This window comes from Pseudophryne corroboree, chromosome 6 (assembly GCF_028390025.1).
Source record: "Pseudophryne corroboree isolate aPseCor3 chromosome 6, aPseCor3.hap2, whole genome shotgun sequence".
NCBI lineage: Eukaryota > Metazoa > Chordata > Amphibia > Anura > Myobatrachidae > Pseudophryne > Pseudophryne corroboree.
This window is the reverse complement of record NC_086449.1, coordinates 351,547,387-351,563,556: the sequence shown is the minus strand read 5'-3', so window position 1 is coordinate 351,563,556 and position 16,170 is coordinate 351,547,387. Positions and strand designations below refer to the sequence as shown.

The window sequence follows — 16,170 nt, the reverse complement described above, 5'->3', positions numbered from 1 at the left end:
AATGTGCCCACTTGGGCAGCGTATTTCATGGCAAAACCAGCGTTGGGCAAGGCAAAATCCATGTGGGTCATATGCAAGTGACCCGATTCAGTTGATTTCAGGTTTCAAAATTCTTGCCCGAGACTAGTTACCCTTGCAAACCTACAGCTACTTATTCAGAATAGAAAATGATAGTGTTAAGGTGCCCACTTGGGCAGCGTATTTCATGCCCAAACCAGTGTTGGGCAAGGCAAAATCCATATGGGTCATATGCAAGTGACCCGACTCTATTGATTTCTGGTGTCAAAATTGTTGCCCGAGACTTGTTAACCCTTGCAAAACTACAGCTACTTATTCAAATTAGTAATTCATAATACTGTGAATGTGCCCACTTGGGCAACGTATTTCATGCCCAAACCAGTGTTGGGCAAGGCAAAATACATGTGGGTTATATGCAAGTGACCTGACTCAGTTGATTTCAGGTGTCAAAATTCTTGCCCGAGACTCGTTAACCCTTGCAAAACTACAGCTACTTATTCAAATTAGTAATTCATAATACTGTGAATGTGCCCACTTGGGCAGCGTATTTCATGGCCAAACCAGTGTTGGGCAAGGCAAAATCCATGTGGGTCATATGCAAGTGACCCGACTATTGATTTCAGGTGTCAAAATTGTTGCCCGAGACTCGTTAACCCTTGCAAAACTACAGCTACTTATTCATAATAGAAAATGAGAGTGTTAAGGTGCCCACTTGGGCAACGTATTTCATGCCCAAACCAGTGTTGGGCAAGGCAAAATACATGTGGGTCATATGCAAGTGACCCGACTCAGTTGATTTCAGGTGTCAAAATTGTTGCCCGAGACTCGTTAACCATTGTAAAATTACAGCTACTTATTCATAAAAGAAAATGAGAGTGTTAAGGTGCCCACTTGGGCAGCGTATTTCATGCCCAAACCAGTGTTGGGCAAGGCAAAATACATGTGGGTCATATGCAAGTGACCCGACTCAGTTGATTTCAGGTGTCAAAATTGTTGCCCGAGACTCGTTAACCATTGTAAAATTACAGCTACTTATTCATAAAAGAAAATGAGAGTGTTAAGGTGCCCACTTGGGCAGCGTATTTCATGCCCAAACCAGTGTTGGGCAAGGCAAAATACATGTGGGTCATATGCAAGTGACCCGACTCAGTTGATTTCAGGTGTCAAAATTGTTGCCCGAGACTCGTTAACCATTGTAAAATTACAGCTACTTATTCATAAAAGAAAATGAGAGTGTTAAGGTGCCCACTTGGGCAGCGTATTTCATGCCCAAACCAGTGTTGGGCAAGGCAAAATACATGTGGGTCATATGCAAGTGACATGACTCAGTTGATTTCAGGTGTAAAAATTGTTGCCCGAGACTCGTTAACCCTTGCAAAACTACAGCTACTTATTCAAATTAGTAATTCATAATACTGTGAATGTGCCCACTTGGGCAGCGTATTTCATGGCAAAACCAGCGTTGGGCAAGGCAAAATCCATGTGGGTCATATGCAAGTGACCTGATTCAGTTGATTTCAGGTGTCAAAATTCTTGCCCGAGACTCGTTAACCCTTGCAAAACTACAGCTACTTATTCATAATAGAAAATGATAGTGTTAAGGTGCCCACTTGGGCAACGTATTTCATGCCCAAACCAGTGTTGGGCAAGGCAAAATCCATATGGGTCATATGCAAGTAACCCGACTTTATTGATTTCTGGTGTCAAAATTGTTGCCCGAGACTCGTTAACCCTTGCAAAACTACAGCTACTTATTCAAATTAGTAATTCATAATACTGTGAATGTGCCCACTTGGGCAACGTATTTCATGCCCAAACCAGTGTTGGACAAGGCAAAATACATGTGGGTTATATGCAAGTGACCTGACTCAGTTGATTTCAGGTGTCAAAATTCTTGCCCGAGACTCGTTAACCCTTGCAAAACTACAGCTACTTATTCAAATTAGTAATTCATAATACTGTGAATGTGCCCACTTGGGCAGCGTATTTCATGGCCAAACCAGTGTTGGGCAAGGCAAAATCCATGTGGGTCATATGCAAGTGACCCGACTCTATTGATTTCAGGTGTCAAAATTGTTGCCCGAGACTCGTTAACCCTTGCAAAACTACAGCTACTTATTCATAATAGAAAATGAGAGTGTTAAGGTGCCCACTTGGGCAACGTGTTTCATGCCCAAACCAGTGTTGGGCAAGGCAAAATACATGTGGGTCATATGCAAGTGACCCGACTCAGTTGATTTCAGGTGTCAAAATTGTTGCCCGAGACTCGTTAACCCTTGCAAAACTACAGCTACTTATTCATAATAGAAAATGAGAGTGTTAAGGTGCCCATTTGGGCAACGTTTTTCATGCCCAAACCAGTGTTGGGCAAGGCAAAATACATGTGGATCATATGCAAGTGACATGACTCAGTTGATTTCAGGTGTAAAAATTCTTGCCCGAGACTCGTTAACCCTTGCAAAACTACAGCTACTTATTCAAATTAGTAATTCATAATACTGTGAATGTGCCCACTTGGGCAGCGTATTTCATGGCAAAACCAGCGTTGGGCAAGGCAAAATCCATGTGGGTCATATGCAAGTGACCCGACTCTATTGATTTCAGGTGTCAAAATTCTTGCCCGAGACTCGTTAACCCTTGCAAAACTTCAGCTACTTATTCATAATAGAAAATTATAGTGTTAAGGTGCCCACTTGGGCAACTTATTTCATGCCCAAACCAGTGTTGGGCAAGGCAAAATACATGTGGGTCATATGCAAGTGACCCGACTCAGTTGATTTCAGGTGTCAAAATTCTTGCCCGAGACTAGTTAACCCTTGCAAAACTACAGCTACTTATTCATAATAGAAAATTATAGTGTTAAGGTGCCCACTTGGGCAACGTATTTCATGCCCAAACCAGTGTTGGGCAAGGCAAAATCCATATGGGTCATATGCAAGTAACCCGACTTTATTGATTTATGGTGTCAAAATTGTTGCCCGAGACTCGTTAACCCTTGCAAAACTACAGCTACTTATTCATAATAGAAAATGATAGTGTTAAGGTGCCCACTTGGGCAACTTATTTCATGCCCAAACCAGTGTTGGGCAAGGCAAAATACATGTGGGTCATATGCAAGTGACCCGACTCAGTTGATTTCAGGTGTCAAAATTCTTGCCCGAGACTCGTTAACCCTTGCAAAACTACAGCTACTTATTCATAATAGAAAATTATAGTGTTAAGGTGCCCACTTGGGCAACGTATTTCATGCCCAAACCAGTGTTGGGCAAGGCAAAATCCATATGGATCATATGCAAGTAACCCGACTTTATTGATTTCTGGTGTCAAAATTGTTGCCCGAGACTCGTTAACCCTTGCAAAACTACAGCTACTTATTCATAATAGAAAATGATAGTGTTAAGGTGCCCACTTGGGCAACGTATTTCATGCCCAAACCAGTGTTGGGCAAGGCAAAATACATGTGGGTTATATGCAAGTGACCCGACTCAGTTGATTTGAGGTGTCAAAATTCTTGCCCGAGACTCGTTAACCCTTGCAAAACTACAGCTACTTATTCAAATTAGTAATTCATAATACTGTGTATGTGCCCACTTGGGCAGCGTATTTCATGGCCAAACCAGTGTTGGGCAAGGCAAAATCCATGTGGGTCATATGCAAGTGACCCGACTCAGTTGATTTCAGGTGTAAAAATTGTTGCCCGAGACTCGTTAACCCTTGCAAAACTACAGCTACTTATTCAAAATGGTGAATTATAGTGTATGTGCCCACTTTGCCAGCGTATTTCATGCCCAAACCAGCGTTGGGCAAGCCAAAATACAGGTGGGTCATATGAAAGGGACCCTACTCTGTGAATTTCAGGCATCAAATGTGTTGCCCAAGACTGATTAACCCTTGCAAAACTGAATGATCTGAATAAGAAGCTGGAGCTTGAATAAGAAGCTGGAGCTTGAATAAGAAGTGAATAAGAAGCTGGCCGAATAAGAAGCTAACTTCAGCCTCGTGGATATTTGGAGGGTTATGCATCCGACTGACCGTGACTTCACCTGCCTGTCAGCTGCGAGAGGCACTATGTCGCGTATAGATTATATCTTAATGTCAGAATTTCTACTATCTAAAGTAGTCCGATCTGAAATTGAACCTATATCCCTTTCAGACCATGCGGTGATATGGGTGGAACTACAACTGAAACCCTTCCAGAGAAACTTTATCTCTTGGCGTTGCCCCCCTGCTCTTGCTACTTCATCTGACTTTAGACAAAAAGTCAGGGATAGTTGGATTGAATATGGGGTACATAATGCTGAAATGCAATCCACTAATCCGCCTTTGTTTTGGCAGGCATCAAAAGCAGTCATAAGAGGCACTATGATTGCTCTCTCATCCTCATCGAAGAAAGCTTTGCTAAAGGACTATGTTTCTGCACAACTTGCCTTAACAAACGCCTTCAATAACTTTAAATCACTCCCCTCCCCGACTACAAAATTGAAATACTCATCAGCAAAAACTATATTTGATGCCCTCCTCACTAAATTAGAAACAAATTACTCTTTTAAGTCGGGTTATCGGTTCTACAAGTTTGGGAATAAACCTAGTAAGACACTGTCAAACCTCCTTAAGGGTCAGCGTCCCTCATCCTCTATACACCCTCTGAAAAAGTTAGACGGATCATTGTCAACCAACAATGACCAGACCACACAAGTACTGCAAAACTTTTACACATCTCTGTACTCATCCCCAACTCCTCTCCAGGCTGATACTTCCTCCTTTTGGGAGGCGCTCCCCGTCCCACAAATTGAGGGGTCCCAGGGGGCTTCCTTGATAACACCAATATCTGAGATTGAGGTGGTTGAAGCTATAGCGGGACTAACCTCAGGTAAAGCTCCAGGTCCAGATGGCCTCACTCCTGATTATTACAAACTCCTTGGCCCACTAGTGGCCCCAACTCTAGCCTCTGTCTTCAACACTATCATGGAGTCGGGCTCGCTTCCGAAGTACTTCAACTCAGCAGTTCTGAGACTTCTCCCAAAACCTGGGCGGGATCTCTCTAACCCTGGCTCTTACAGGCCAATTTCCCTCCTCAATATCGACTACAAGATACTGACCAAAATTCTAGCTAACAGACTTAAAGTGATTTTACCCAGTGTGATACACTCTGACCAGACAGGATTTGTATGTGCTCGAAACCCGGTAACAAATATTCGACGGGTTCTGGCGGTGGTGAGCGACTCCCAGTGCCCCAGGTCTAAGATATCAAAAGCCATATTATCGCTAGATGCCGAAAAGGCTTTTGACATGGTGCACTGGGACCATCTCTATGACTCCCTAAATCGCTTTGGTTTCCCACATCAGTTTATAAAAATTTTACAAACTTTATACTCTGATTCTTCCTCCCAGCTGATCTGTAATGGAAATTTATCATCTCACTTTCCGATCAAGAGAGGCACCAGACAGGGATGCCCCTATCCCCTCTATTATTTGTTTTGGCGCTGGAGCCACTGGCGATAGCCTTGAGACAATCTCCTTTGTTCTCCTGTATTTCTATCGGCTCCCTGGACTTACGTTTATCTCTTTTTGCAGACGACATGCTTCTTTTTCTTTCTGATCCTGAAACCTCTATCCCCCAGGTCTTTAAAATTATTCAAAAATTCAGCTCTTTCTCGGGATACAAAATTAATATAGACAAATCTGAACTTCTTATGCTTAAAGGCCCCTCCCCCTCTTTCGCTAATGACACTTCCTTATCCTCTATTAAAATCATGCACTCCCACATCAAATATTTAGGCGTCTTAATCCCAAAAGATTTAACGCTCCTCTATAAACTCAATTACTCCCCAACCATCACACATTTCGCTAAGACTTTAGAGAATTGGTGCAATCTTCCTTTATCACTACTCGGCAGACTAGAAGTAGTAAAAACAATCTTGTTGCCAAAACTCACATACTCTATGCAAATGTTGCCTATTAGACTCACTTTACATGACATTGGAGAGTTGTACTCGATTTTCCAATCTTTCATTTGGAGACATAAAAAAACCACGCATTTCTAGACAAAAACTTCAATTATCTAAACCAGAGGGAGGTTGGGGCTTCCCTGACATTCTTCAATATTCCCGGGCCCTAATGTTCCGCTATATATATGACTGGTTACTTGAAACAAGCAAATACACTTCTTATGACCTAGATTGTGCTTTGTTTTTCCCTTATGCCCCAGGGGCACTCTTACACACTAATAAAGCAAACTTACCCGCAGCGATTTATATGAATATACTATTCAAAGACACGTATAATGCTTGGTGGGCTGTCAACAAAAAATTAGGAAAATCCCCTCAAAACTCAAAATGGATACCTCTGTGGGGCAATCCTTTGTTTCTACCGGGGATACAAGATACACTTTTTTACAGACTTAAATTGAAGGGACTACGTAGCACATCTCAAGTTTTTGATCCAGGTGGGAAATTTATCTCTTTCTCTATCATGAAAGAAACATATGGGGTTACAGATATCTACTATTTTCCATATCTCCAACTCCAGCACTACATCGGGTCTCTTCCCCCTATCATGCTGCGGTCGGGGACCCCAGATCTTATCGCCCAAGTGGCAACTTTGTTCTTGAAAGACAAATACAAAACGAGATTAATATATCAAAAATTGATATCCCCTGCTAAACAGGCGGTGTGGGAGTCGGTGGCGCGGGTGTGGGGAAGAGACCTGTCTATGTGTTTACCAGAATCTTTACTATTCAAATACTACCACAAAACATTGAAAATTCTACATACAGCATCCCTACAAGAAATACACGTGAAATCACTATATAGGGCATATATATCTCAACAACAGCGTAGTCACTTTGTTCGAGAGGAAGATGGGTCTTGTCCTAAATGCCACTCTTCCTCAGCATCTTTGTTCCACAACTTCTGGGACTGCGGTCAGGTAAAAAGATTTTGGCACAAATTGAGGAACTTTATAAACTCCTCTTTTTCTATAAACATACCCTTTGACCCAATTCCAATGTTGTTTGCCAATTTTGACTCATGGACCCTAGCGGTTTGGGACAAACACCTTATCCCCTTTCTCACAATATTGGTAACTATTGCTAAAAAGGTGATCTTAAACTCCTGGATCTCCAGATCAGCCCCCTCAATGGCAGAAGTACATTCCTTACTAAATAAAATGATGTATTATGACAGATACTCTTTATATCCCAATGTCCAATTAAGGGCTAAATGCTTTACGAAAAAATGGAACCCATATATTAATACCCGCACAACAGAAGAACGCTCCCAGATATTGAAGATATTTGATCAGCGCACTCCTTGATCGATAGCTATCCAATTTTGCCCTACTATACTATATTATATTTTCAGATCGCTCTAGGCGTTGTGCGGCCTGGCTCCGATATCCATCCCTGCTCCCTCCTACACCCTCCAACTGATTCACCCCTCCTTTCCCTGATCTATCGCTCTCCTCTCCCACCTTCCCTTACTCTCACTGTTTTGTATTGTGTCTTGTGTCTTCCCCTTGATAGACCTACTATAAGAGATTGGTTTGAGAGGACAAGTAACTGTGTCTTTTTGGAACGACATAACACTTCATAGGGGACCTTGCATACTCTAGTTAGTCTTTTATCTAGGTAGGTCTAAGGCGAAAATGTTCAAATTTCTAATGTTAAAGTTGTAACTTGCCTCCCTTGGATTCGCCTAGAATGATTAGTCTTTGATACTTCGGATATGGAATGTACAAGTATATGTTCTTCACAACCTTATAATGTTGATGTCCATCCTTATTGCTCCGAAGTACAAGATCCTACTTTACCAATTTCTAACATTTTCGCATAGATGATTATCAAATTTTTCATGGTCTAAAATGTCCTTTCGTATGTCCATTGTATTTGTCTGATGTTACATGTTTGAAAAGCTGAAAAAAACCCAAATAAACATATGTTTAAAAAAAAAAAAAACATATAAAAAGATTAATTATCAAATAACCGGTGAATAATGTATATATATATATATATATATATATATATATATATATATATATATATATATATATATATATACGACATTCACTAAACGTGAACTGGTGGTATATTGTAATAACTCAGCTTTTTGAGGGTGAAGAGTTCCAAGTTCCACTTGTTAGATAATTGATAAGTACCAGGTATGCTGGTGGAATCCTAATGGATTACAAGTCCCTCAGTTGAAAGTGATATTCAATACCTTTCCAAAATGGGCTGGTAAGAGCCGAGCGTCCTCGGCTTCAATGTCCTGCAATGCCCATGTACGCTGTGCAGCGGAAAGGAGGAGACCGTCTCTCTGACAACCCGGTCGTGGCGGCGTGTGCGCTGGAGCCGCTGATGTCGGATGCTGTAGACGGAGAGTGCAGCGGGGACCAAGGAGCACCTGGAAGATTTCACCTTAGCTGAGTGTGGATAGGGGCGGGTCCTGACGCGTTTCGTCACGTTCACGTGACTTTCTCAAAGGTAGATACCTGCCTCCTAGGTCATCCGGTATTTAAAGGCTGAGTTGATTAGTGTGGACAGGTGAATGTCATCAGCAATGTTAAAAGCAATAAAAATGCAAGAAACGAAGGCTCTCATGTACTAACACATAACATTGTATATAGTTGGCAGAAATGACTAGAAAAAGATACATTTATAATTGACTTATTGGTATCAGAGAGAGGTGTAGATTTAATATGGTTATACTTTATATTGTAGTAAATAGTAAGCCATTGAGAATAATGGTTTCGGTTCAGGTGTCATGACAGGTGTATTGATTCACAACAAATTAGATCACCTGCTAACTTCACCTATAATGAGTGGCAGACATTTATCACAAGGTTCACTGGACAAATATTGTTATCCGTATATGTACTAGTGGTGCCGTTTTAGGTTAAAAGAAGTTTAATCAAAGGGAAAAAAATATATCTATTTATATAAATCACCTCTACATAAAAAATCGGACCGAGAGGGAAAACTTTTAAGTATTAGTATAGACATGATTCGAACTCTAGAATTCAAAACTAATGCTAGTCTGTCCTCTAACCTAATGCGCCACTGAGTCTGAGGTTTATATAGAAGACAGACTGAGAGATAAAAAATCGGACCGAGAGGGAAAACTTTTAAATATTAGTACAGACATGATTCGAACTCTAGGATTCAAAACTAATGCTAGTCTGTCCTCTAACCTGATGCGCCACTGAGTCTGAGGATTATATAGAAGACAGACTGAGAGATAAACACAATAATTTGCTTGTTTCAATATATTATAACAAAGGTGAGGGTAGTCTAACAAATGGATATCTCATATAGAAGGACATATTCTAAATTCTATAGATGAATCTAATTAGTGATTACAACATCCTTTGTATGCAACATCGTTTATCAAATATAATAAAGATATCTTCTTTGTTGTACTATATTTATAATAAATAAATGATAAAACTAAAAGATAAAAGATAAATGTAAACAAAAGAAAAAGGAAAAAATATAAACAAAAATGGGAAAAAAAAGGACAGTCCTACATATAGGAATGATAATATATTGCAGATGGACTTCCTTCATCAAACTCTGGATCTTTCAGGGAATCATCACCAGACAGATGATACCAAAGTATGTATTCATAATACAGATGTTTTGTTTCATATAGATATACACTATAGGGTTGGAAGAGTGCCAAAAAATGTATAACATGTTCATATATTCAGAATAACACAAAAAGCTTTGGTGCCTCAGATTCATCTGAATTTGAGATATGTTCTCATATCAATTGCAATAGTTCCTTTGTTATTTATATATTGGTTTGTAAATGTAACCCAATGTATGTAGGTAGAACAACTCGCAAACTCAGGACGAGGTTCCTTGAGCATAGACGTAACATCCAAAAGGGCCTAATATTTCATAGTGTCTCCAGACATTTTTTAGAAAAGCATCATAAAGATCCGGATGACATCCAACTAGTGGGTATAGAGATAATCAAACCCACAATACGGGGGGGAGATAGATATAGAAAACTATGTCTTAGGGATAATTATTGGATACATAAATTAAGAACACTTACACCGGAAGGGCTCAATGAAAGTATAGAATTTGATCTTTCATGAAAATTCATTTTTTTCGACTCTCCTTATATCACATTTGAGTAACATCTGTGCAGATTGTTTAATAATTTCAAGTATAGAAACTATCTCCCCCCTCTTCCAACCCTATAGTGTATATCTATATGAAACAAAACATCTGTATTATGAATACATACTTTGGTATCATCTGTCTGGTGATGATTCCCTGAAAGATCCAGAGTTTGATGAAGGAAGTCCATCTGCAATAGATTATCATTCCTATATGTAGGACTGTCCTTTTTTTCCCATTTTTGTTTATATTTTTTCCTTTTCTTTTGTTTACATTTATCTTTTATCTTTTAGTTTTATCATTTATTTATTATAAATATAGTACAACAAAGAAGATATCTTTATTATATTTGATAAACGATGTTGCATACAAAGGATGTTGTAATCACTAATTAGATTCATCTATAGAATTTAGAATATGTCCTTCTATATGAGATATCCATTTGTTAGACTACCCTCACCTTTGTTATAATATATTGAAACAAGCAAATTATTGTGTTTATCTCTCAGTCTGTCTTCTATATAAACCTCAGACTCAGTGGCGCATCAGGTTAGAGGACAGACTAGCATTAGTTTTGAATCCTAGAGTTCGAATCATGTCTATACTAATATTTAAAAGTTTTCCCTCTCGGTCCGATTTTTTATCTCTCAGTCTGTCTTCTATATAAACCTCAGACTCAGTGGCGCATTAGGTTAGAGGACAGACTAGCATTAGTTTTGAATTCTAGAGTTCGAATCATGTTTATACTAATACTTAAAAGTTTTCCCTCTCGGTCCGATTTTTTATGTAGAGGTGATTTATATAAATAGATATATTTTTTTCCCTTTGATTAAACTTCTTTTAACCTAAAACGGCACCACTAGTACATATACGGATAACAATATTTGTCCAGTGAACCTTGTGATAAATATCTGCCACTCATTATAGGTGAAGTTAGCAGGTGATCTAATTTGTTGTGAATCAATACACCTGTCATGACACCTGAACCGAAACCATTATTCTCAATGGCTTACTATTTACTACAATATAAAGTATAACCATATTAAATCTACACCTCTCTCTGATACCAATAAGTCAATTATAAATGTATCTTTTTCTAGTCATTTCTGCCAACTATATACAATGTTATGTGTTAGTACATGAGAGCCTTCGTTTCTTGCATTTTTATTGCTTTTAACATTGCTGATGACATTCACCTGTCCACATTAATCAACTCAGCCTTTAAATACCGGATGACCTAGGAGGCAGGTATCTACCTTTGAGAAAGTCACGTGAACGTGACGAAACGCGTCAGGACCCGCCCCTATCCACACTCCGCTAAGGTGAAATCTTCCAGGTGCTCCTTGGTCCCCGCTGCACTCTCCGTCTACAGCATCCGACATCAGCGGCTCCAGCGCACACGCCGCCACGACCGGGTTGTCAGAGAGACGGTCTCCTCCTTTCCGCTGCACAGCGTACATGGGCATTGCAGGACATTGAAGCCGAGGACGCTCGGCTCTTACCAGCCCATTTTGGAAAGGTATTGAATATCACTTTCAACTGAGGGACTTGTAATCCATTAGGATTCCACCAGCATACCTGGTACTTATCAATTATCTAACAAGTGGAACTTGGAACTCTTCACCCTCAAAAAGCTGAGTTATTACAATATACCACCAGTTCACGTTTAGTGAATGTCGTATATATATATATATATATACATTATTCACCGGTTATTTGATAATTAATCTTTTTATATGTTTTATTAATAAACATTGTTATTTTTTACGTTGGCTCTCTGTACATTATGTTTCGTTCCTGATATTCAGCGCAGCCGTTTGTTCTTTTTCCATGCTATCACCACAATACTACACATAGTATTCCGGCAAGCGCAGACTATCAGGAACATACAATTGTGATCATTTTATTCTATGTAACACGCATTGGCTTCTAATTCTTATTTGATGATTAGGCGCTCGTTTGTTGCAGATTTTTGTTTTGACATTTACCATCTGGCTGCTTGATATGTCGAATCAGACATCACAACTGGGCGGGAATTTTAATTTTCCCGTCCAGCTGTGACGTTAATCCCTGCAGCAAGTGTACAGGCGGTTGGCAGGTCGCCCATACACAAAGCCAGACATGCCGATTATATCTTGCTGATATATAGGCAATGGCTGTGCTGCATGGTCGACGCAATCGGCGGTATTCAAATGATATCACGCCCACTCACCTTTCTAAAGTGATCCCCGTTATTGTTCCTATAATAATTAGGTTTAGCTGCATAAAGGGATGGGTACCCTCGCTACCCCAGGGGGTAGTGAGCTGAAATTATACCACACCCGTCAGCAGAAATAGAACAGGTGTGGAAAGGGGTGAAAAGAATTGAATACAGCCCAATATGTCTGCAAACGTCGTTCACAAACCTATTGTGTGTACACACCTGATGATGACCTACAGATATATAACCGTTTGATGGAATGGACGATATATCTATCAATGTGTACCCATCTTAAGATTTTAACAGTGTGAATCAGTACTTAGTTAAGGAGAGTTAAGTGCAAACAGGCTAGTAATTCCCTTTTACAAATGTAAAAATGCTTTAGTGTGTCATGTTTCTGACAATCCAAAACTCAGCAAAAAAAGTATACTTTGTTTTTAATGGGCGTCGTTCATTTTCCCAGTTACATTTCAAATGTTAAGCAGTATAATGAAAATGATCCGTCCCTACCTGCATAAACAGCATTACGGTCTACTCCAAGGACATGGTCTCCAATAATATATACTTTTCGACCACTCTGCGTTAGGTGTTCCTGAAGCTCCAATGCTCTCTGACTCTTCCCACTGCAAGGGAACCCGCACATCAATACAAGAGGCATTGTTGGAACCAGTTTGCTAGAATAAAACGATAAAGCAAAATAAGCGTAAAGGATACTTTAAAGATTTAATTTATTCTGCAAATCAATATTACTTGCATTATCAATAAATATATGTAAAGCTACTAATCTTTGGCAAACCAAACAACTCAAAATATTTTTTTTTTCTGAAAGTCAAAGATATTTTGTAGCCAATTAGGACAAAAGCTCAATTGTACAGTGTGCTGCCTATAGGCCCATACACACTGTGAGATTCGGGCTATGCCGATTCTCACTATGAGACAGGGGCTAGGTCGGCACATAGTCAGTAACGCAAACACACTCATTATGTGCTTGCGATACTGACTATGTGCAATTTTGGCTAAGTGTCAATTTTGACTATCTCTTCTATAGAGATAGTCAAAATTGACTTGCTTGCACAGTCTATCTAGTCTTGCAATGCCGACCGCACATCGGCATTGAATCGGGATCGTAAGGGGACTTTCACCTTGCGATCTGCACTAACTTTTCTTACGATTTTGACTATATAGTCAAAAATCGTAAGAAAATATCTCACTGTGTGTACACACCATATTACTCCCATTGACGTGGACAGCAGCCTATTTGGCCACACAAACCCAGTGCAGTTGTAGCAATAGTAATGTAACAACTTTCATACTTATACAGCTTTCACATCGCAATAAGCGGGTCGCACCCAGGATCTGTACATGGGGTCCTTCCCAACTGCGACCTGCTTGAGGCTCCGTTCAGACTGGCAGCACCAACCCAGCATATTGTCGGGTTGGTGAAGTCAGCGGTGACGTGTGCAGAAGTGGCGCCCGGAGATCAGATCATCTCCAAGCGCCACCTGTCCCTCTAGCGCAGGCATTCCCAAACACAGTCCTCAAGGCACACCAACAGTGCAGGTTTTAGTGATATCCAGGCTTCAGCACAGGTGACTTAATTAGTACCTCAGTTATTTTGATTTAACCATCTGTGCTGCAGCCTGGATATCACTAAAACCTGCACTGTTGGTGTGCCTTGAGGACCGCGGTTGGGAATGCCTGCTGTAGAGTGAACAACCCGTTCACACTGCACTTCAACCCTGCTTTATTCCCAGGGTTAAAATAAAGGGTCAGTCGACCCGGGAAATTCTAACATACCCCTTTCACACCGCACCTCGAACCGGCAATATACCGGGTTATTTGTGTGATGTGAAAGGGGTATTAGAGGGACTATTGAACCAGAAGCCTCTTTGCGCCTCACTTCACCAGTATGTCTTATAGTGACACAGCCTCATTATCCTGTCAGCGAGACAGAAGGCCCACAGTGACACATACACAGCAGCACGCGATGCGGTCAGCATCCCTGATGCGGTGGATGAAGGCTATCAGGTGACTGACACCGGAACCCTGACTGATGGCATCCCAATGGTAAGTATTGGGTTGAGGGTTAGGGACTGGAGTGGATTATTGTAAGGCAGGGATGGACTAGGGCTTCAAATGGGCCCAGGCATTTGTGAACACGCACAGGGGGGGCATGCGCACATCACAAGCGGGTGCAGGTACACGCCACATTGGCATGCTGCAAGTTAGGGGGTGTGGACTCGTGGCATGCCCCCATTTCCAGGAGAGGATTGGGGGGGGGGGGCGGGAATTAGCTGCAGCCGCCACCCCAGGAGAGTCAGGGCGTGGGCATTGGAGTTGTAAATTTACCCCATCCTCTGTTGGTAGCGTCTAGATTCTCTTCGTGCAGAGGACCTTTCCCATAACCCCCTGGGTCCATGTCACAATCTATTTGGAATAGAAAAGTGTGGCGAGCGAAGCGAGACACCGTGCCCGATGCGTGGCGAGCGTCCAATGCTGCATAGCAAAAAAAAAAAATACCCCAAACGGACGGAGAACGAAGAAAACATTTAGGAGCTGTAAGGGCGGAAGTTCTCTCCTGCCCACTCGTTTTGTCACGTCCAGGTCCTTTGCACGAAGGCAACTCACACTGACATATATGAACCCTCCGGCCTCGGTTATGGCTCGGCCTTCGTAGCCAGGTTGAGCAGCCAGTGATCCCTATCAGTAACTACCTCATACTTGCCTACCTGACCCTCTCCATGAGGGAGAAAATGCTCTGTTCTTGGACTTTCCTGGTAATGTATGATTGCCATCACCTGTGGTGAGCTAGTTAATTGATAAGAAAGGTGTTTCACCACAGGTGATGGCAATCATACATTACCAGGAAAGTCCAGGAACAGAGCATTTTCTCCCTCATGGAGAGGGTCAGGTAGGCAAGTATGAACTACCTATCTCACAGGAAATTGCCTACACAATGAAATCACTTCCCAAACACAACGCCGATTGCACTCACTTCAAGGTGATCCAGTATCCATCCGCACACCGAAGCCAGAGACTGGACTACAAGCCTGTCACTATTCCTGGCAGCAGGACGGACGGCGCCATATTCCCGACAGGCACCTGTCTGTGTTTCTGGTCACGTGGTGAGAGGCGGCTCTCAGTCCCTGCTTGCCTTGCAGTACTCCGCCAGCTGCTGTCAGCAGCACAGATGTCCGGGCGCGTGCGTCAGATTCAGTGCCGCTAGGATAATGTGAGCGTCACGTGTCACTGCTACCGCTGTACACCGATTGCTGTGTGCACATTATCTATATTTATGCTCTCACATTGATATGTTGCAATGTATAGTTGTTTACTACCTGCTCAACCACTGAAACAGTTATTGTGCAACTTCAATTAAAGATACACGTTTCTGCATTCAGAGGTTACTATTTAATGCACTGGTTCCCAAACTGGGTGCCTATTCACCCTGGGGTAAAGTGAGGCTCTTGCAGGGGTGCCATGAATCGGATGGTGGTCCAGGACCAAATAAAATTATTCATGATCATAATGATGGACAAAGCCAGTGCTAATCATAAAACCTGATCCGGTCTTTAGGTCGACATTGTCTAGGTCAACCACTATTGGTCAACAGTCCGTAGGTCGACATGGTTTCTAGGTCGATATGTACTAGGTCGACATGGAAAAAGGTCGACATGAGTTTTTCACATTTTTTTTACTTTTTCACACTTTACGATCCATGTGGACTACGGGTGGTATTCATGTGACCGCCGGTCAGCTAACCGACAGTCACATGACCTCCTCCACGAGCCCGACGGCTCACTTTCCCGATGGTCGGCATGCCGAC

At 41.5% G+C, this 16,170-nt stretch overlaps 1 protein-coding gene across 4 annotated transcripts in view; it reads right to left on the bottom strand.

The window, feature by feature from the left end:
* Positions 1-15,608, bottom strand: part of KTI12 (KTI12 chromatin associated homolog) — a 143,914-nt gene extending 128,306 nt beyond the window's left edge. Inside the window, exons 1-2 of one of the 4 annotated variants that reach the window (XM_063926577.1) lie at positions 15,340-15,608; positions 12,855-13,018 (exon numbers count right to left, since the gene is read on the bottom strand). In XM_063926577.1, the coding sequence (XP_063782647.1) occupies positions 12,855-13,002 (148 nt within the window). In that variant the 5' untranslated portion in view covers positions 13,003-13,018; positions 15,340-15,608. Of the gene's footprint in view, positions 1-12,854; positions 13,019-14,972; positions 15,081-15,339 lie in introns of those variants that run through there. The other 3 variants (XM_063926580.1, XM_063926576.1, XM_063926578.1) reach the window with 3 other exon arrangements.
* Positions 15,609-16,170: the final 562 nt, after the last annotated feature.